The sequence below is a fragment of the Mercenaria mercenaria genome, unplaced genomic scaffold (assembly GCF_021730395.1).
Source record: "Mercenaria mercenaria strain notata unplaced genomic scaffold, MADL_Memer_1 contig_3153, whole genome shotgun sequence".
Lineage (NCBI taxonomy): Eukaryota > Metazoa > Mollusca > Bivalvia > Venerida > Veneridae > Mercenaria > Mercenaria mercenaria.
The window spans coordinates 42,944-66,418 of record NW_026461267.1 but is presented as its reverse complement, the minus strand read 5'-3'; the positions used below and the strand labels follow the sequence as shown (position 1 = coordinate 66,418).

Below are 23,475 nucleotides of genomic sequence, written 5' to 3'. Positions count from 1 at the left end.
TACTTTCGATTTCAAAAACTACAAGAAAATACAATTTAATGTTTCGCCGATTTGTTTATTTCTCGAAAAATAAGAATTAAAATCATTTTTAATATCAGTAGTAACTAAACAAACCAGTAAGAGCTTCTTCTTCCGATAATTTATCCGTTTACTGACTGCAAAATTCAACCCACGCAAAGTTTATAGAAATCATACGATGCGTGTTTACGTTCAATGTGGGAGAATTAAGGCTGATCGGCTATGTTACCTAACGCATCCAGACGATTCAGATTTTGTTTTTAAAAAAGCATTGTGTGCGTTTCTGTAATTTTATATACGTTTTTATACGCTTAGAAATTATTAGACATGCGTATTTGCATTATTTCTATACGTAATTTACGCTAATACGCATCTTATCTGGAGCCCTGTGGAACTATTTTTTGTCTTTCGCTGGATGTTACCCAAGCTTTGTAAGCCTGCGCAATTCTTAAAATGCACATTTATGCTTAATGAGTTACATTCGAGAATTGCACAATTACAAGTCATAAATATGACAGATTACATCGTATATTGGTCATAGCAAAGGGAATTGACACAACTTAACTTCATTCATGCAGTGAACTGTTTGAAGTTTGAGAAATCTAATGGAACTACATCCCTTCACTGTGTTATTTGGTCCATTTAGAGAATCGTTGGATAGCAAGGACTCGTCAAAAGGCTTTCAGCCTTTAGCCGACTCAAAAATGATTATTACATACCTAAAATTATTTTCCATTGGGTTTCAATGGACCGCGATCGTGCAATATTTTTCCATACCATGACGTTGAACGCTTTCATATCGGGCTAGTCCCAATCCGTGACTCTATTTACCTCCCCTGACGGTCCGTCCATTGCGGATCTCGTTTCTTTAGATTTTTGTTGCTATTGTGTGTTTGTTTAATTTGTAATTTATGCAACATTTTGTTTACTTTTACACTTTGATTAATCTGACATATTAGATACTGGCACGTAGTAATTTATCAGACTGAAATGGGTTGGACTAATATAGGACGTGGAGTGTTTTCTTAACGTTGTAATGGAAAGAATCGCGTGACGTCCGTGGCGTCCGAGCGCACGTTGCGACAACAAGTTGACGTCATTTTCGCGGAAAATATTAATGCACGTCAGTTTGATTTGTTTATTGCGTTTTCGGAGATTTTTTTTCAGTATTTTTTCCAGTCTTTCGTGACAGAACGATAATTTAGATATAAATTAATCATTTGATAGTGGATATGTAATAAAAAGGTTATCATCGTTCTTTCGCGGACAATATTGCGATCCTAAAGTCGCGCAATATTACCGCTGCAGAGCTCGTGCATATTTCCACATACAAAGTTAATAACCTATAATGATCATATCGACGTGATAATGACAATATGTATGACTCTGTATAATGCCAAACTCTCAGACAGCACAATATGATTTTAATATACTATTTTATAAGTAAATCATCTGCGGATCCAGGAATTTTGGTTAGAGAGACACCAACACTAAAGAGGGGGTCACCCATTTCGGGGGGGCGGGGGGAGGGGTAGGATAGGGTCACACCGAGTTTCAAGACCGACTTTCTTTGTAAAATGTAAAAATCAAAGGGGGAATTAACCCACAGTTTTCTTCTGCCAGGCTCTGGTTCCGTGCATTTCAAGAATGGAGTTATCCCATACGGCTAACAGGAAACTTCTCTCATCATGATATCATAGATCTGAAATTGTCTGATACTTCAGAAGAATTTTCCATCTTACTAGTACCATTTTATGTTTATGATTAAAACGTAATTGTCGTATTAAGTGTCCGACAGAAACAGGTTGATTTTATTTGGATGTGAAGATAAAATATTCCACCAAATGATAATCGCGCGTAATTATTTATTTTTCAAGTAAAATGACTGTCATGCCATGTGCCTCCATCAAGATTTCAGTCTTTGATACCGAGTATGTGGACAGAGTAGATGTAAAAAGAATGAAGTTTCGACTTTCGTGATATCACATATTCGGACGTTCAAAACTTCACTTCATACGACAAAAAGGCCCATCTGGTATAATCGATACCGCCTGGGGACACAAATATGCCGTAGAAGTTAAAGTTTGAACAAAATCTCAAAGTTTCTCAAAATCAGTTGATACTTCCAGGTTCAATTCAATGTATTTAGTTAAAATCATTAGCCATAAAAACTTCATTATTCTTATACCTATCGATAGTGTTTCGCGTCAAATTTAGTCTAATAATATATATGGATAATCAAATAACTTAAAAAGCAGAAATCCTGAAACTGAGCTTTTTATTTCGCATAGTAATAAAGAGAAGTCTTAGGCTTACGTGATATTACATGGAAAACTTTAGTAGCAACGTGTGATATAAATAAACTACACGCATATCGGTGACGTTTTACCCAAAATATATATGAGAGACGTTGAAGGGGAAGGCGAGGTTTGAAATCTCAAACTCTCTATTATAATTTTTCATACTGACGTTCAAACTGCATATCAATTGTATGACGTCATTTTTGATGTCAGTTTCATTTGTGTTGTTGTGTTCTTTAATGAAAGCATTTTAAATTTTACTCTGGCTAAAGAACAAATTTATGTAATTCATAATATCTTTTCTTGTAGATGTGTATGCAATGAAAAATATGTAGTCTGTATCAAGATTTATGCACTCGTTCTTTCACAGAATAGTATTGTGCTCCTAAAATCTTAAAGGCTCTCGGTGCCTACAAACAGTAAATTCAAATAGGCTCTCGTTGCCTATATGCAGATAAATATTAAAATTCCTTTGACCTTGAAGGTTCTCAACCACTATTATACAGTAACATGTTCAAACACCATAGAAAATATATGTCTTTTTTTATCCTGTTGTCTTTACGATCGTTTAACTAGATTATTGTGGAATTATTTTGTATTCTAAATAATAAATTAAACACAATTTGTATGCTTGTCTTATAGTGGCAATTGAAAAGATTAAATGAATTCAATGTTTTAATGTGTAATTTGTAGTACATGTAGTCCAAATTTTTATATTAATATTGTGTTTCACTTTTTGCGAGTATAACTGGTGAATGGAATATTGAAAGTGACAAGCGGATGCACTTGAAAATATCAAATTAATAGTCTTTTAAAAACCACCTCTGTAATGATTAATCTCTAATAAATTTGTTGTCATCTTTCAGTTTAGACCTTGTTGCACTGAGCTAATGCCAAACTTTAAGAACATTTCAGCGTAACACATTTATAACTGGCAAACCTTCAAATAAGTCTTCAATGTATATTTGTGTACATATTTTACCACATTACTATTATCTGATAAAAATATGTAAATGATGTTGTTTCTCGTTACCACATTTGAATGGAATGTAAAATGTTTTTTTTTTCTTTTTTTTTTTTTTTTTTGCTTTTCCTGTAAAGTTTTCAAAAACTGAGTTTCGTCCATGTTGTACTGACTTATTTAATAAATATAGAAATTGAAGAAAAACTGAAAGAAAATTGCACAGTAAATACTGCAACATTTTGGCTCCAAAGAAAATGTGTTTGGTAGTTTTAAGTCAACGGTTCATGTACACAGAGTCAATATCACACTCATAATGTGCCGAGTCCAATGCTTAATTCTGCTGCAGCACCATTGTAGTCTCCAAGTGTTAGTTCAATCTGTTTATTTCAATAATCATGTCGGCACATCTACCCCTACTATGTCCACATCCATTGTTAAGTTAATCAAACTCCTGAAATTAATGGAATTTATTATTGAGTAAAACTGTGTGTTAAAAGTACAAATTGCAACATGAAATAGAAACGTTGCTGAATATTACTAGTGTGAGAAACGGGTTGATTTAAAAGTAAGAGAATAGAGAACAATTTAATAAAAGAAGACACACATCAAGTAGCAAAAACGTTCTAGGATAACAAACAAGTGATTTTGTTTATCTTTTATATGACTTTTATTAAAAACTTTGCAAAGTAGCGATTTGTTTTGAAAACTTGAACTATATGATATGGTTGGCACTAAAACTCCTTCTATGACTAGAACAGTAAATCAACCTCTTATTAGGAATTGTATAATTTTCTACTTACAAACTATATCTACAAATATCATTTCCAGCATACAGCAACAGCATTACTGTGGTTTGATATGTTTCATTTTGAAAAAGCAGTGGGGCCTCCGTGGCCGAGTGGTTAAGGTCGCTGACTTCAAATCACTTGCCCCATACCGATGTGGGTTTGGGCGTCACTCGGGGCATTGAATTCTTCATGTGAGGAAGCCATCCTTCGGTGGTTCTACCCAGGTGCCCGCTCGTGATAAAATAATGCGCGGAGGAGCACCTGGGGTCGCCACATGACCTAGAATTGTGTGCGTGCGACGTTAAACCCAGCAAAATAAATAAATGAAAAAGCAACACTTACTACTCTGGTAACGCTTAAACTTACATTCCTTTGCACTACTTCCTGCACTACTTTCTTGTGTCTTTAAAAACGTTTCTGCAGCTTCTGTGTTGATATCTGCGTTGGCAGAATGTATTTGTGTATCTGTGAAACCTACTGTTCTGCATTCCGCATTTCTTTCTCGCAATAATTCTTTGTGTTCAGGTGCTTCGGATGTGATCGAATCACTCTTATCTTCAGTCTTAAAAACACATATTCAAATGTACATTTTTGTCTTTGATAAACATTTACAATAAAAATGGATTGTTTTTTTCATTTTCAAATGTCATTTCAAGTTGAGTTGCACCATCAAGTGATATGCTGAACAAAGAAATACACAGGAATATAACTTAAAGAACCATATCCAAATGTTATTAATGACACTGATGAAGACATAATAACAAGAGAAACTCTCCAACGAAAGAAAACAGACGAACACTATCAAAGAAGCTCAGTCCCTGTGATTTTAAGGACTGCCTATCAAGGCTACCTGCACTCTCTTAAGCACTAGAGGAAAGTGAAGTGTCCAGTCCTTAAACCGCTAAACATCAAATACGTAGTGTATTTACAAACACTCGAATTAGTTCATAATACGTATAACACTTCTGAAATATAACCATATACATTAAAAAAATTGCCATGCTACGGACACATTCGAAAACGTAATAACATTAAAAGAGACTGAGAAACATGGAAGCATGGCCACAGAAGTAGAGAAGTGATTGGCATTACTATCAAATGAAAACACAATCTTAATTACAGTTGAATAGTTCGATTAAGACAAAACTGCAGTGTATGAACTCATTACCCTAAAGACATGAATGAATGAGTTTATTTGTAAAAGAGTAATTACATTCATTTAAGTCCTCATGGTCTTGTAAATGGGTATAATAAATTTTGCATGGATAATGTCCTAAATGGACACTACTTTATCGATAACGTTGGTTTATTATAAACACATTAATGTATCAGGACTTGGAAACCTACAACTACCGGAAATCAATAAGTGTGTTCATTGTTTTTCATTACTGCTTACGTCAAACATTGCAAACACTATAAATATCTGTACAACAATCTTCTACTATATGATATATACGTAACAATTGTAGCTCCTTCAGTGTTTGAAACAAGGTAACCACATCTCATTGAAAAATTTCATGTTTGAGGTGCAAAATATTATTATTAATATCATCATTTGCATCCTATATATGCAGGATCATTATCATTTCAATTGTCTTCCTCAAGAAGCAACATCTATTAGGCTGATAACGCTAACACTTACATCAGGCGACACACGTCCTTTTTCGTCCATTGCACATCTTTCTGGTGTAACCTGAAACGCTTCTGCTGATTCTGTGTCAATATCCGGGTTGTTAGAATGTATTGGTTTTTCTGCAATACCTTCTCCGGATGTAAGCGAAGCACTCTTTTCTTCGATCTTGAATACAAAACTTTATAATATATTTATATCTTTGTTGTATATTAATAAAAATGATGTTTTACAGTCTTTCTTGACTTAATTCAATGGGGTGTGTCAAATTATAGGACAATTATTCATTAGTGATTTAATATCTCATGCGCAAAATCACTATTTGTTTTGCACATGTGATATTATCTATTATTTAATATCAATCACATGCGCAACACCTCTATTTTTGTTTTCTGTGTATTATTTTTCATATCTCCCGTTAGTAGATATGATACTTCATATTGAATTGAAGATTGCTACGATCAAAGTTTATGTGTTAAAAGATTAATTTTATTTATTTTTGAAATGTTCATATATGTGTAAACCCTGTCAGTTCTTCCTTCTTAGGGTCGGCAGTTTAGTTTCTGACAGAAAGGTGTGATAGAGAGAAAAGTGGCCACGCTTTGGTAGTGGTGGTTTTAGACGAAATGGGATAATTTAAACAATAGTCTTTTCTCTTGGTAACCGATTGTCCTAAAACGGATATGAGTAAAAATATCAAAAACGTATCACAAGTTTCTGACAAGAAATATATCTACTACATGTATAAAATAGAGAGTATGTTAGGAAAAGTAACCACTTACTTGTGGTGATGCTTTTTACCATTTATATTTAATTACAAATTTTAGTTAAGGGTTACTGAACGAACCTACCTATGAAATACGACCAACAGTTACTCATTGCATACATGGATGGAATAAATACCACACCCTGTGGTAGCCATGTTTTTAAATCCAAACATTTGAAAAAAAACAATGCTATAGGCTCAACTAAGAAAGATTTCTATCACATTTTGTTGCAAAGTCAGGCAAGTGGTGTAAGTGAGGTTTTCGTTGGTTCATGAAAAGATATCGATTAAATATATAATTTATTTTAGTTCTACTGGCACCTTTTCTGATTTTCAAGGGCAGATATTTCAAGATCAAGCCTGGGCACCTGTAATTTTTGATACATATTTCCGTTTTAAATGTGATTCTCAGTCAGTATGCAAAGTTTAAAGTAATAGCAGCATTCGCTGAGTTATCTTCCCAAATGATTTGACAGGTGTCGCTACGGGCGAATAGGTCCTATCATGCGGTGTACTCTCGGCTTTTATCATACTGTTAAACTCTTTTCTTAACCATTCATGCGTTTGACAGCTGAATAAAAAAGTAATTAAAGTATTTGCAAAAAATAATTCCAATCATGTAATTTATCAATATCATCTATTTGGATAGCTGTTTCTAATGTTTTAGCATCAAATTTAAAGCCTTGTAAAATTTTCGTTATTTCAAAATGCTGGCTAGTAATATATTTCTGAAATTATTGTTGTAGAATTAACTTAAGCGAGTCACATTTCCGTTTAATTTATAAGCAAAGAGGGGCTAGCTAATGTATCTGGTTGAAAATATTACTAAATTCTAACCCTGAATGGAAGCTTTGTTTCAAATAGACACATGGTTACTCTGGATACATTCAGTTTGCATAAAATTTCCGATCCACTGGCTGCATACTGATCGGTTAGTCTGATGTTAATGTAATGTGTATTATAAGTTTTCTTAATACTTTTAACAATTTGAATTAATGTCTAATAGGTTTCTCAATTATCTTTATTTTTAAAGCTTTACAAATTTGTGGTCTGTGGTTTAGAAATCCTATGGGCGTTTTTATTAAATGTAAAGATCTTTATTTTCATTTTATGTGGGCAAGTTGCTTTGAATTTTAAATGACTGAAAATTAAAGAGGTAGCGCCATAGAATTAAATTAACACGTGGTATGTCAACTTGTCAATAGAGATCATTTATGCCTCATGGATGATATGTTCATGAAATGTATGAGAAACAGCTATAATAATTAACTGGGCTGATGGAAAATTGAAGGGAAATTTTATCACAAGGGCATATATTCTGACATTTTACAGTAATTATTATTATAATTTCTGTATTATTCAAGACCTCGTTGCATTAAGCTGTGTATGCAGATCTTCCCGATTAAGTTTTAACTTTAGGAATATATATACTGTCTATATTGATCCTTATTTTAAGAATATAGTCTGAATACTTGCTCAATGATAAAAGGATTTTCGAAGGAGGGCATTTCAATATTGAAAAATACTGTAAAGCTAAATAAAAGCCTGTATTGTCACAATTTAAAAGAAAGATAACAATCATACAGTCCATAAATAAACTGACACATAGAAAATGCACTTTAGAACAGTCCTAACAGCGAGTCTCATATTTTTCAAGGCATAGAATATCAATAAATATAAATAAAGCTCTTTCTTCAGTTGCTCAAGGGATAAACAGCTGAATTTTGATGGCATTATCGGATACTTTCCAAACCTACTAATATAGTTTGAAGTAACAGCGACTGAATAATGTTGTAAATAATGTATACAAACTTTTCCAGGACCTATTCGCATTTAGCGCCACCTATACGCGCACCTGTTTAGTCAGGGGAATTAACTGGCCGATATCGCCCATTCTGCCCGTAGGAAATGTTCTGCACTTTGTCTACATATTATATATTAGCAACTGTGGCAATTACCCTTAAATCAAAATGTTACTTTAGATTCTTCCAGTAGAGTAATTTTAGCGATCTGCGAACAATCATTCTTTTGTTGATAAATCTTAGCAATGCGATAGATACTGTATAAGTACTTTTTCTGCGGGAACTTTATTTCTACGTTTTCTGCGGAAGACAATACGACCGCAGACTTAAAATCCGCAGAAAATTTTGTCCTGACATGCTGTGATACGACGATATAAGTCGCCATTATAGTCCGTTTAAGTATAACACAACGTCCGTTAGCGTTATCGGCTTTTGTCAACCAGAAATAAGTACTTATACGATATATGCTGTTTTTACAAGTGTTTCTAATACCATTCTTTTGTTAAGCAAATTGTAAATAGTTTACAAAAATTTTATTTATTTTGTTGGGTTTAACGTCGCACCGACACAATTATATGTCATGTGGCAACTTTCCAGCTTTGGTGGTGGAGGAAGACCCCAGGTGCCCATCGTGCATTATTTCATCACAAGCGGGCACCTGGGTAGAACCATCGACCTTCCGTAAGCCAGCTGGATGGCTTCCTCACATGAAGAATTCAACGCCCCAGATTAGGCTCGAACCCACATCGATGAGGGGCAAGTGATTTCAAGTCAGCGACCTTAACCACTCGGCCATGGAGGCCCCAGTTTACAACAAAGAATCTAACAAATGTGGATAATTAATCAGACAAAATTAGTAAAAGAAAGAATGATGGGACACATTAAACAATTATCTGAAGGCAGGGCTATAACATTTTGGCTAATTTATTTCATTTGTGCTAATCTAAAGCGAAAACTAATTATGCATCAGCATGCACCGTGTTAAAACATGAGGAATCATACATAAATAAAGTATAATATAAAAGATAATTGGAAAGGGTAGATTTCTCGGAAGCAGAGCACCAAAAACACAGCCTCAGAGCCACATATTTGCAAAGTAGGCCCACAATAAAAATAGTTGTAATGGAAAACTATTACAGACGGGTTGCTTCAAAAATCTAACAAGTACATATAAATTTATGCCAAATATAGATAGGGGTTGGGGTGGGGGGAAGTGGTAAGAGATAAAAGGGGGAGGGGAGAGGGGGGGGGGGAGTTGAAGGGGAAAGTAGAACAAGGATGAATATACAAAGGGAATGCTACGTTCCTTAATCACAGTTACACTACAACGTAAACCATAACAGCGCAGGCATTGATGTACCAAAGATAAACACACAACCACACACAACTATCTAACAGAGAACAAGAGGGCCAAGATGGCCCTAGGTCGCTCACCTGAGAGACACACCATAACTTATCATAACAGTGTAAACATGTCTGACCTATTGATTTCACTGAAAAAAAATTCTGACCAATTAGCATTTAAAATTGAAGCAAAAATCTTGAGTATAAACAATTTTCTTTGATTTGACCTAGTGACCTAGTTTTAGATCCCAGATGAACCATACCCAAACTTGACCTAGACTTCATCAAGGCTATCATTCTGACCAAATTTCATTAAGACCAATTGAAAAGATACAGCCTGTATCGCATACACAAGGTTTTTCTTTGATTTGACTCTGTGACCTAGTTTTTGACCCCAGATGGCCCATATTCAACTTGAACTTGATTTTATCAAGGCTATCATTCTGACCAAATTTCAAGAAGATTAAGTCAAAAATTCAGCCTCTATCGCATACACAAGATGTTTCTTTGATTTGACCTAGTGACCTAGTTTTAGACCCCAGATGAACCATATCCAAACTTGACCTAGACTTCATCAAGGCTATCAGTCTGACCAAATTTCATTAAGACCAATTGAAAAGATACAGCCTGTATCGCATACACAAGGTTTTTCTTTGATTTGACCCTGTGACCTAGTTTTTGACCCCAAATGGCCCATATTCAACTTAACCTTGAATTTATCAAGGCTATCATTCTGACCGAATTTCAAGAAAATCAAGTGAAAAATTCAGCCTCTATCGCATACACAAGAATTTTATTTGATTTGAACTAGTGACCTATTTTATGAACCAGGTTGACCAATATTCCCTTGATTTAGATTAATGCATTAATGCAATTCTGACTCGATTTCAGGAAGATCAACTAAAAAAATTGTAGCCTCTATCGCATACACAAGGTTTTTCTTTGATTTGACCCTGTGACCTAGTTTTTGACCCCAGATAGCCCATATTCAAACTTGACCTAGATATCATCAATGCTATCATTCTGACATAATTTCATGAAGATCAAATAAAAATTACAGCCTCTATCGCATACACAAGATTTTTCTTTGATTTGATCTAGTGACCTAGTTTGTGATCCCAGATGACCCATTTTCAAATTCTGCCTAGATTTTATCAAGTTAATCATTCTGACCAAAATGCATGAAGATTAATTGAAAAATACCGCCTCTATCGCATACACAAGGTTTTTATTTGATTTGATCTAGTGACCTAGTTTTTGACCCAAGATTATCCATTTTTAAACTTGGCCTAGAATTCATGAAGGTTTTCATTCTGACCAAAATTCATGAAGACTAATTGAAAAATACAGCCTCTATCGCATACACAAAGTTTTTACTTGATTTGACCTAGTGACCTAGTTTTTGACCCAAGATGATCCATTTTCTAACTTGGCCTAGATTTCATCAAGGTAATCATTCTGACCAAAATTCAGCATTGCTTAGGTGAGCTAAATACAGACAAGTAAAATACAAGAACACAGAAGGGCACTGCTTTAGACTCGTACATAAAACATACATAAAACAAATGGATACCCTTTGATGTTGTATTGATGGCGTTTTATTTCAAAGTCGTATCTTGGTTAAAAATACAACATGAAATTTAAAAGCACTTGCCTCAAGATCATCCTACGACAACAAAAAAGGGAAACAAGAGCTCGTAGAACACGAAATGCCCCCTAAATGCATTCAGTAATTGCACAAGGAACAGAAATTATTTGGTCATTGTATACAAAAATTCTACTGCTCTAGGTGAATGCGACCTTGATCGATTTTTGACATATTGACCTTAAAATCTGCTGGACATGATCAACCTCCCTATTAAGTTTCATGATCCTAGGCCCAAGTGTTCTTGAGTAATTATCTAGAAACCGTTTAACTGTTCTGGGTCACTGTGACTTTGACCTTAGACCTACTGACCTCAACATCAATAAATGTCATCTGCTGATTATGATCAACCTCCCTATCAAGTTTCATTATCCTAGGCCCAAACATTCTCAAATTATCGTTCGGAAACCATATAACTGTTCTTGGTCACTGTAACCTTGACCTTTGACCTACTGACCTCAAAATGAAGAGGGGTCATCTGCTAGTCATGGTCAATCTCCCCATCAATTTTCTAGCCCAAGCGTTCTTGAGTTATCATTCAGAAACTGTTTAACTAATCAGGGTCACTGTGACATTGACCTCTGATCTACTGGCCTTAAATTCAATAGGGACCATTTGCTGGCCATGGCCAAGCGCCCTGTCAGCTTTCATGATCCTAGACCAAAGCATTCGTGAGTTATCATCCGGAAACGGTTTATCTGTTCCATGTCACTGTGACCTTGACCTTTGGCCTATTGATCTCAAATTCAATAGGGGTCATCTGCTGCTCATGAATAACCTTACTGTCAATTATCACGATCATAGGCTTAAGCGTTCTTGAGTTATCATCCGGAAACCATTTAACTGTTCTAGGTCACTGTTACCTTGACCTTTGACCTACTGATCTCAAAATCAATAGGGGTCATATGCTGGTGATGACCAATCTTCCTATCAACTATCATGATCCTAGGCCCAAGCGTCCTTGAGTTATCATCCGAATCGGATTGATCTACATACCGGCCGACAGACCGACCGACCGACCGACATACCAACATCGGCAATACAATATACCCCTCCTTCTCCGAAGGGGGGCATACAAAATACTAGGTATCAGGAAATAAATACAAAATTACTAAATAATACTTTGAAACTTATTTACTGACAAACTGCATGTTAAGTAATAACGTGACAATTGGTTCTGTTTATTTATTTTTTTACAATGAACATCGAAAAGCGTCTGTTACGCTTTACTCTAGATAAAGTGCTTTAGTAATAAATATCTATATTTACTTAAAATACATTAATCATCTGTGGTAATATTGGTAAAACAGTGGAAAGTTGTTATTGCCGCGACGACCCGGTGTAACAGCCCAATTTGTTCCCGCATCCTTGGTTGGTTTCCATCCCCCCCCCCCCCCCCCCCCCCAACCCCCCTTCATTTTTGTACACAAAAGGGAAGAAAATGTTGGTTTTTTCTCACCCATGATTATTTATGTGCCCCTCGAAGCGGGGCATTTTAAGGTTGCACTGTGTGTCTGTGCATCCATGCATGCGTCTGTCAGATTCTTGTCTGGGCTGTATGTAACGCCGTAAAGGGATTTTAAAATAAATTGGCATAAATGTTCATCATAATGAGAAGATGTGTCTGTGCAAGACCTAAACCCCTAGCTCTAAGCTCAAGGTCACACTATGAGGTTAAAAGTTAATATGGTCTGTTTCTTGTTCGGTCAATAACTCTGGCATAGATGAAGGGATTTTAAAATTACTTGGCATAAATAATTTTGAGTCATTTGTAACTGATAGTGGCAGCTCTTGTTTCCCATGGTTGTTATCTCACTTTGTGTGCCTAAAAATGAAAAACTAGCCGGTTGTTTTTTTTTCCCAATTTTTTGTCCACAAAAACGAAAATATGTTAGCTGGTTATCCCCTGCACTGTGTATTATTCAGACATGTAGATACATTCATACTAAGGGGAAACAACCTCCTAGTCAAGTCTCTTTACCATTCAGTCTATTATCATTCACTGACAGGTATGTAGATATATACATACTGGGGGAAAAGAACCAACTAGTCAGTTTCTTCCCCTTTCACCGCCACTTATTCACTCATGTAGATACATACATACTAGAGGAGAAAGAATCAACCAGTCATTTTCTTCCCCCTTCACTGTGAATTATTCACACATGTTGAAACATACAAACAAGAGGGAAAAAATCCACCAGTCATTTGCTTCCCCCTTCATCGCCTATTATTCACAAATGTAGATACATACATACTTGGTGGAAAGAAACAACTAGTCAGTCCCCCCACCCCCACCCTTCACTGCCAATTATTCAGACATGCTGATACATACGCATTAGGGGGAAAGAACCAACTAGTCAGTTTCTTCCCCCTCCAACGCCTGTTATTCGCGAATGTACATACATACATACTAGAGAAGGAGGAGGGGGGCGGGAGAGCCAACCAGTCTTTTTCTTCCCCTTCACCGTCTATTATTCACGCATGCAGATACATACATACTACAGGGGAGGAAAGAGCTAACCAGTCGTTTTCCTCCCAGTTCACCGTCTATTATTCACACAAGTAGATACATACATTCTAGAGGGGCAGGTGGTGGGAAGAGCCAACCAATCGTTTTCCTCCCCTTTCAACGTCTATTTTTGACGCATGCAGATACATACATACTAGAGGGGGATGGAGGGGGAGAGCCAATCAGTCGTTTTCCTCTCCATTCATCGTCTATTATACACACATGTAGATACATACATACAAGAGGTGAGGGTGGGGAAGAGCCAACCGGTCGTTTTCCTCCCCCTTCACCGTCTATTATTCACGCATGTAGACACATACAGTGCAACCTCTACAGAGCGGCCCTCTCTACAGCAAAAACCTCTCCACAACAGCATCATCAAATTTTTCCAAAGCTTAAATTTACTATTAATTTAACCTCTATAGAGCAACAACCTCTCAACAGAGGTCAATATCAGCGTCTCCCAAAGGGTATTGCTGTACAGAGGTTGCACTGTACATACTAGACGGGGAAAGTGTGGAGGAGGGGAGGTAAAGAGCCAACCAGTCGTTTTCCTCCCCTTTCACCGTCTGTTATTCACGCATGTAGATACATACATACTAGAGGGGAGAAAAGAGCCAACCAGTCGTTTTCCTCCCCCTTTCACCGTCTATTATTCACACATGTAAATACATACAGACTAGAGAGGAGGGGGTGGAAGAGTCAACCAGTCGTTTTCCTCCCCCTTCACCGCCTACTATTCACGCATGTAGATACACACATACTAGAGTGGGAGAGGGGAGAGGAGCCGACCAGTCCTTTTCCTCCCATTTCACCGTCTATTATTCACACATGTAGATACATACATACTAGAGGGGAGGGAGGGGAAAGAGCCAACCAGTTGTTTTCTCCCCCCTTCACCGCCTATTATTCACGCATAATATAGGGTGAGGGGGTGGGGAAGAGCCAACCAGCCGTTTTCCTCCCCCTTCACCGTCTATTATTCACACATGTAGATACATACATAATAGAGAGGGAGGGATGGGGGAAAAGAGCATACCAATCGTTTTCCTCCCCTTCACCGTCTATTATTCACACGTGTAGATATATACATACTAGAATGGGAGGGAGGATGAGCCATCCAGTTGTTTTTCTACCCCTTCACCGTCTATTATTCACACATGTAGAAACATAAATACTGGAGGTGGGGAGGGGAAGAGCCAACCAGTCGTTTTCTTCCCCCTTCACCGTCTATTATTCACACATGTAGATACATACATAGAGTGGGGAAAGAGCCAACCAGTCGTTTTCCTCCCCTTCACCGTCTATTATTCACGCATGTAGATACATATATACTAGAGGGGGAGAGGGGAGGGTAAAGAGCCAAGCAGTCGTTTTCCTCTCCCTTCACCGTCTATTATTCACGCATGTAGATACATGCATACTAGAGAGGAAGGGGTTTGGAAGGAGCCAACCAGTCGTTTTCCTCCCCCATCCCCAACTTTTATTCACGCATGTATATACATACATACTAGAGTGGGCGAGGGGGAGGGTAAAGAGCCAACCAGTCGTTTTCCTCTCCCTTCAACGCCTATTATTCACGCATGTAGATACATGCATACTATAGGGGAAGGTGTTGGTAAGCAGCCAACCAGTCGTTTTCCTCCCCCATCCCCAACTTTAATTCACACATGTAGAAACATACATACTAGAGGGGGAGGGTGTTGGAAAGAGCCAACCAGTCGTTTTCCTCCCCCTTTACCGTCTATTATTCACACACGTAGATACATACATACTAGAGGGGGAGGTGGGGGGGGGGGGGCAAAGAGCCAACCAGTGGTTTTCCTCCCACTTCACCGATTATTATTCACACATGTATATACATACGTAATAGAGAGGGAGGGATGGGGGAAAGAGCATACCAATCGTTTTCTTCCCCTTCACCGTCTATTATTCACGCATGTAGATACATACACACTAGAGGGGGAGGGGGAAGAGCAAACCAGTCTTTTTCCCCCCACTTCACAGTCTATTATTGATAGATGTAGATACATACATACTAGGGAGGGAGGGATGGGGGAAAGAGCATACCTGTTTTTCCCCCCACTTCACAGTCTATTATTCATACATGTAGATATATACATACTACAGGAGAGGGAGGGATGGTGGAAAGAGCATACCAGTCGTTTTCTTCCCCCTTCACCGTCTATTATTCACGCATGTAGATACATACATACTAGAGGAGGAGGGGCGGGGGGATACAGCCAACCAGTTGTATTCGTCCCCATTTACCGTCTATTATTCACACATGTAGATACATACATACTAGAGGGGGAGGGGGGGAAAGAGACAACCAGTCGTTTTCCTCCCCCTTCACCATTTTTTATTCACACACGTAGATACATACATACCAGAGGGGGAGTGGGGAAAGAGCCAACCAGTCGTTTTCCTCCCGCTTCACCGATTATTATTCACAGATGTAGATACATACATAAAAGAGAGGGAGGAATGGGGGGGGGGGAAAGAGCATACCAATCGTTTTCCTCCCCTTCACCGTCTATTATTCACACATGTAAATACATACATACTAGATGGGGAGGGGGGAAAGAGCCAACCAGTCGTTTTCCTCCTACTTCACAGTCTATTATTCCCGCATGTAGATACATAAATACTAGAGGGGGATGGAGGGGGGAGAGAGCCAACCAGTCGCCCCCTACCCCTTCACCGTCTATTATTCACATATACATACTACAGGGGGAGGGGAGGAAAGAGCCAACCACTCGTTTTCCTCCCCCTTAACCGTCTAATATTCACACATGTAGATACATACATACTAGAGTTGGAGAGGGGGTGGGGGGGGGGGGGTAAAGAGCCAACCAGTCGTTTTCCTCTCCCTTCACCGTCTATTATTCACGCGTGTGGATACATGCATACTAGAGGGGAAGGTGTTGGTAAGGAGCCAACCAGTCGTTTTCCTCCCCCTTCACCGTCTATTATTCACACATGTAGAAACATACATACAAATTAGGGTTGAAAAAACAATTATTTAGTTCCTTCCCTTATTACTGTGTAAATAATCACTTATTCACATATGTCGAAACATGTCAGGCCATGTATTATTCAGACATAAATTTTGGTTCGGGTAAGGTGGAAACAACTAAACATGGAGTAGGGAAAAAAATCAACTGGTTGGTTTGTTTTTTCTTTTTGTACAAAAACTACGGGGACAAAACTAAGCAACCGTCTGGAAAAAAACTAAGCAACCCTCTGGAAAAAAACATCTGGTTGTTGTTTTTTTTTCACCCTTTTTGTGTTACGCAAAAACTAGGAGGGGAAACAACCAGGGGGAGAACAAACTAAATCTAGGGGAAAAACAACCCATAAGGGGGGACCAACTGGTTGTTTTTCTCCCTTGTTCATGCATAAAAACTAGTGGGATGGTGGGAAACAGGGGGTGAACAAATCAACCGGTTGATTTCTCCCTTGTTTATGCACAAAAACTAGTGGGGAAAAAACAACCAGTCGGGAGAAAAAAAAAACAACCGGATTTTTTTTCTCCCTTATTTATGCTAAAATAATTAATGTGTGGTGGGGGGAGTTAGGGGGCAGGGGAGACAACCACGGGGTAGAAAAAAACATTTTACCAGTTTTTTTTCTCCCTTGTTTATGCACAAAAACAGTTATAAAAACAACAGGTTGTTTTTTTTCCTTTGTTTATGCACAAAAACTAGTGGGGAAAAATCAACCAGGGTGTAGAAAAAACCAACAGGTTGTTTATTTCACCCAGGTTATGCACAAAAAAGACAGGAGGGAGAAAAAACAACCGGTAGTTTTTTTTCTTCCTTGTATATGCACAAAAATACGCGGGAAAAACAACCGGGGGGGAGAGAAAAAAAACATTTTACCAGTTATATTTTTTCTCCCTTTTTGTGCACAAAAACTCAGTTAATTGTTGGGGGAGCATCCATTGGGGATGGTAACAAGAGGGTCATTGACCCTAAAGCGCTCACCTGTGTACAAGGCTTGAAGTGTTTTTGTATAGGTACAATATTAGGTTTATTCTATGTAAGTTTATATTATAAACATTTCACACACATTTTTGAACCTAGGGCAATAATTTGAATAATTACGGTAGAAATTACAATCACACGCCAAATAACACAGCCCTAGCTATTATTGATTCAGTGAAGAAGATTTTCAAAGTTTCTTGTATAAAAGCCTATAGTAAGTACATGTCAGACATAGGGGCTTAGCCAGATTTTTACCTTAGGGTAATAATTTAGAGAAGTATGTCAGAGAGTCAAACCTTTATACCACAAATATCAAAGCTCTAGAAAAACTAGAATGTGTCTGTAGGACACAGGGTGTGCTTCCCCCCCCCCCCCCCCCCACACACACACACTTGTACATTTGTCACAAATAAGGGGAAATAATTCAAATGTTTGCAGTCTTAATGGGGTATAGCCTCAACAAACATTTTATGAAAAGGATTCATTATTCTAGGCCATATACTATATTTATATTAAATACTTTTTTAAACTAGGAGCATCACAAGGTGAAAATGTGCATTTTTGACTATTTCAGGGGCCATAACTCTGAAAACAGGGGCGGAGTCAGACAAAAAATAAGAGGTGCTCAAGTTCATATCATGATAAAGATTCATGCAAGGTTTTATTAATTTATATCTAATACTTTTTGAGCTAGGCGCGTCACAAGGTGAAAATGTGCATTTTTGACTATTTCAGGGGCCATAACTCAGCAAACAGGGGGCGGAGCCAGACGGAAAATAGGAGGTGGGCAAGTTCATATCATGATAAGACTCATGCAAGGTTTCATGAATCTAGATCAAATACATTTTGAGGTAGGCGTGTCACAAGGTGAAAATGTGCATTTTTGACTATTTCAGGGGCCATAACTCAGAAAATATGGGGCGGAGCCAGACGAAAAAATAGGAGGTGAGCAAGTTCATATCATGATTAAGACTCATGCAAGGTTTCATGAATCTATATCAAATACATTTTGAGGTAGGCGTGTCACAAGGTGAAAATGTGCATTTTTGACTATTTCAGGGGCCATTACTCTGAAAATAGGGGGAAGAGTCACACGAAAAATAGGAGGTGCGCAAGAGTTCATAACATGATAAAGACTCGTGCAAGGTTTCATCAATTTATATCAAATACTTTTTGAGGTAGGTGTGTCATGAACTTCGGACGGACGGACAGACGCACACACGGACGGACGGACGAATGCACGGACAAGACCAAATCTATATGCCCCACACCACTCATGGGGGGCACAAAATTGATTTTTATAAGTCTGATAGCTAAAAGCCTATTTCTAACCAAAAAGACCCATATGTTCCATGAAATCGAACTATTTGAACAACTTAAAAGTGGGCTACTAAAAGATCAGTAGTGTAAAGTTATATCAAAATCCATTCAGTTGTTTTCGAGGAGATATTGTTAAAAGAAATCGTTGATGAAAAGTGACCACGCCCTATGGCAACCATGTTATTTTACGAATCAGGAAATATTTAACTATGTTTGTAGAAGGTCACACAAGAACCATTTATGTAAAATTATTTTAAAATCGGGCCAGCAGTTTCATACAAAAATATTCAAAGTTTCCACTGTATATATATATATATATATACTGTAGAATCTGGAAAATAAGCGCATATTCGAGTATAAACGCATATCAAAAGTAAGCGCATGTGGCCTTACCGTTATTCCGTATGGGATAATAAGCGCATATCATGCCCTTACTATAATTTTGTCTCGAAAGAAGACGCATATCCAATTATTGGTAATCAAACACCATACTAGTATGCAGAAAAGTCGTAATTATAGGTATTATGCCGTGATAATTGATTATCATGAAATACAGGTGACAAGTGTTCTTACCTGTTAGATAGCCGATAGGTGTTAAAAGATTATAAAGTCTATTGTCAGGTGAAACGTTAATCGTTTACGATAATCATGCTTTTCGAATAGCAAATGCTCTAAGTAAATGAAAATAAAAGTTTGAATACCAGAAAAGTTGTTTGTGCTGTTATTACAGTTTGTCATTTCTGTGTAAAACTGTTAACACAATATGGATAAAAAGCCTCTTAAACGGAAATCCTATTTTAGGGAAAAGAAATTAGAAATTGTTGACTTTTATAAAAGATGTGGAAGTCAGTACCGTACATGCAAGGAATATAATCTAAACACTAAAACATTAATGAGAATGGTGAAATCAGAGTCCAAGATTCGTGAGTCGCCAAAAGGAACTAGAAAAATTGGTAGTGGTAGAACGGCGTCCTACCCATTAATTGAGAAAAACTGCATGGAAAAGTGACCATGCCCTCTGGCGGCCATGTTTTTGACGAAACAAAATAATATGAACAATCTTGATAAAGGGTCACATAAGGACTATTAATTTTGTGTAAAAATAATTTAAAATCATGCTACAGGGGAAAGTGATAACGCCCCCTGGCGGCCATGTTTTTGATGAATCCATATGATTTGAAAAATCTTTGTAGGGGGTCACACAAGGACCATTTGTGTAAAATTATTTTACAATCGCGCAAGCAGTTTCACACAAATAGATTTTTAAAGTTTCCACTATATACATAAAGGGAAAAGTGACCACGCCCTCTGGCGGCCATGTTTTTGACGAATCAGAATAATACTAACAATCTCGGTATACAAGGCCCATTTGTGTAAAAATATTTTTAAATTAGCCCAACAGTTTCATACAAGAAGATTTTTTAAATTTCCACTATAAACATATAGGGAAAAGTGACCACGCTCCCTGGCGGCCACGCTTTTTGACGAATCAGTATAATTTGAACAATCTTGGTAGAGGATGACATAAGGACCATTTGTGCGATACTATTTCAAAATCGGACCGTTGGTTTCGGAGGAGATGTCGTTTGAAGATCTTTCTCATATTTTTTTTGCTCTGGCGGCCCCTATGCGCAATCAAGCGGAACCTTTTCCCCGGGTAAAGAATCAGCCAGTTCGTTTTTTTTTCTACGATGAAGAAATCAACCGGTTGTTTCTTCCCCGGGAAAAAAACTGACTGGGGAAAAATCTGAGCTGTACACCGGTCTTGTTTCTCGACAAGGATATCTATTCTTTTCTTCATTTGGTATTTGTAAGACAGTTTAAAACAAAACATCAATTTTTAGCCAAAATCTGGAGGTCAATGCCTTTAACATCATCTGTGTCTGACGAAATTAAGCAGAATAATAATAATAATAGACAAGAGGGAAAGCAACGTTCTAAAAACACAGCCTTCCCAAACGTAATCCCAGCAAGCGGACGCGCACACAAGAGACAAAATAAACAGATAAAGGCAAATAAATGAACACACCGAATATAGACGTATTTTAGAGAAAATAGGATTACCTCTTGAATAACTGGCTGGCCGTCAAACTTGATAAAGACGTATTTGCTTCTTTCTATTAACGAACTTTTGTAGATCTTTTCTCGTGCATGATCCGTGTAAAGTTTAAGGCAATCCCACTGTTCCTGGTTAAGATTGATGCACCCATGTATGGTGTCGACTACTATGGTCATATTTCCACGTTTTGTTTTGTGCACATGTGCCTCTCTGTAGTCATTATATTCTAGTGAAAGCACTTGTTTTTCCGACTTCTGTGCAGCATCCATTGTACACGAAACAGTATGGCATAGGAAAAGATAATAATGTTCCATTGTCGGCGTATACCACTTTAAAGGAAAGCATGTCTTTAGCAAATCTATAATACCATCCGTGTTTAATTTAGTCCACGGAACAAGCCTTCTACAATGCTCTGGATACATTTTCGTCGGTTTAAAACGTTTTTTTGGCGATACTCTATGAAGCATTGTAGATTCGTCTGAAGAGGAGGAAGAATCTGTTCTGCGGTCCTGGGTTCTCTTTTCCGACTCATAAGATAGAATAGTTGAAACAGCGGGCATAATTGCTGGTTTTGTCAGACAGCTGTTCAAAGGCATATTTTCTAATGTATGTAACTGCCGAATATCACCAGTGATTGAGTTTTGATTTTGATATGGATAAGACTGAGTGTTGTGGCATGGCTGCATTCTATGGTCATGTAACTCAAACAAGCTGGAACGTGGCATAAAACGTAAACCTACGTGCGGATCACATACTGTGGACGAACTGTGAGGTAAAGCTACTGTACTTGTAAATGGTATGATCCGATGCGGATATGCAAACGTACTTGAATAGCATGGCTTTCGTAACTTTGGAGGATCTCTGTAATTAAAACAAGAGGACCTAAAGGAACTAAGTCTCTCAACTTATAAGAACTGATATTATAATCTTGTTAAAAAGTAAGAGTTAAAATTATATTAGGCACAACACGAAATTTGGTGTCAACACGAATTTAAATGAGTAGTAATGTTTCCTTGTTCTTGATGTAAGAAACCTACCCAAGGATGTGCAAAACTTCAGAGAACGTAAATCTCAACGTTTACTTTACATTATCAAAATATACACTGAAATTTGATAAAAATGCTTTCCTATGACGGGCTCTTACAATTAACCAATGTTGTCTGTTGTTCATGACAGAAAGCGTAGAACTGGAAATAAACGCTAAAATCTTTGAGAATAACAACAGAAAATACTACCTGAATTAGAAACTGTTTATGTCTTTATAGCAAGGAACATTCTAATCATAGAAGATGATGAATAACGAAATACAGTATCTGTTCATTTAGGACGTCAACTTAAGATCAATGGTTTATAAAGATGATCAATCACATTTTAGCAAATGTTATGACAATTTACAGTTTTTAAATATTTTGTCAGAGGTTAAAACATGGAACAAAAAGACCCATTACCTAGAATTAAATGCCTGTTAGAATATATTTTTATTACTTTTTATGAAAGAATGTAATTTACTCCCTTTCATATAAAAAGAATGAAATTTTTAAAACAGCGTATAACTTTGGAATTTTGGAATTCATCTATTTCTAAAATGTCCTTGTTGCGCAAATCTTTCACAATTTTAATGCATATACGATATTTCTTAGGGTCTCCGTGCCCGAGTGGTTAAGGTCGCTGACTTTAATTCACTTGCCCCTCACCAAGGTGTGTTCCAGTCGCACTCTCGGCGTTGAATGTTTCATGTGAAGAAACCATCCAGCTGGCTTACGGAAGGTCGGTGGTTTCACCCAGGTGGACCGGTGATGAAATAATGCACAGAGGGGCAACTGCGGTCTTTCTCCACCATAAAAGCTGGAAGGTCGCCATATGATTTATAATTGTGTTGGTGTGACGTTACATCCAACACAAATACAATATTTCTTAGGCATAATATATTTATTTAATCTATAGAAATGCAACCAGAATAGAAAAAATCAAATTTAAGAAATGTTTCTAGTGAAAATTTAGTGAACAAAAATATCCTTGTTGTGTTAGTTTTAACGTCGCATTGACATAATTATATGTCATATGGCAAATTTCCAGTTTTGAAAACCCCTGGCCCTCGGTACATAATTTTATCACGGCTGGGCAGCTGGGTAGAACCATCGACCATCCGTACGTCAGCTGGATGGCTTCCTCATATGAAGAACCCAACGCGCTGAGTAAAGCTTGAACCCACATTGGTGAGAAGCAATTGATCAAATGTCAGGGACATCAACCACACAGCAACGAAGGACCCTGAATTCAAATAAGTGTGAGCTGAGTAACGACCCATAACTTTATCTAAAATTACATTGTTTTGTTTTTA

The 23,475-nt window shown here is 37.3% G+C and overlaps 1 protein-coding gene across 3 annotated transcripts in view; it reads right to left on the bottom strand.

The window, feature by feature from the left end:
• Positions 1-2,279: 2,279 nt before the first annotated feature.
• The window catches only part of LOC128552785 (uncharacterized), a 37,541-nt gene continuing 16,345 nt past the window's right edge, over positions 2,280-23,475 (bottom strand). For 2 of the 3 annotated variants that reach the window (XM_053533847.1, XM_053533849.1), the window contains 4 exons: positions 21,140-21,995; positions 5,713-5,868; positions 4,413-4,632; positions 2,280-3,733 (listed from right to left, as the gene is read on the bottom strand). In XM_053533847.1, the coding sequence (XP_053389822.1) occupies positions 3,726-3,733; positions 4,413-4,632; positions 5,713-5,868; positions 21,140-21,995 (1,240 nt within the window). In that variant the 3' untranslated portion in view covers positions 2,280-3,725. The remainder of the gene's footprint in view (positions 3,734-4,412; positions 4,633-5,712; positions 5,869-21,139; positions 21,996-23,475) is intronic. The other variant, XM_053533848.1, reaches the window with a different exon arrangement.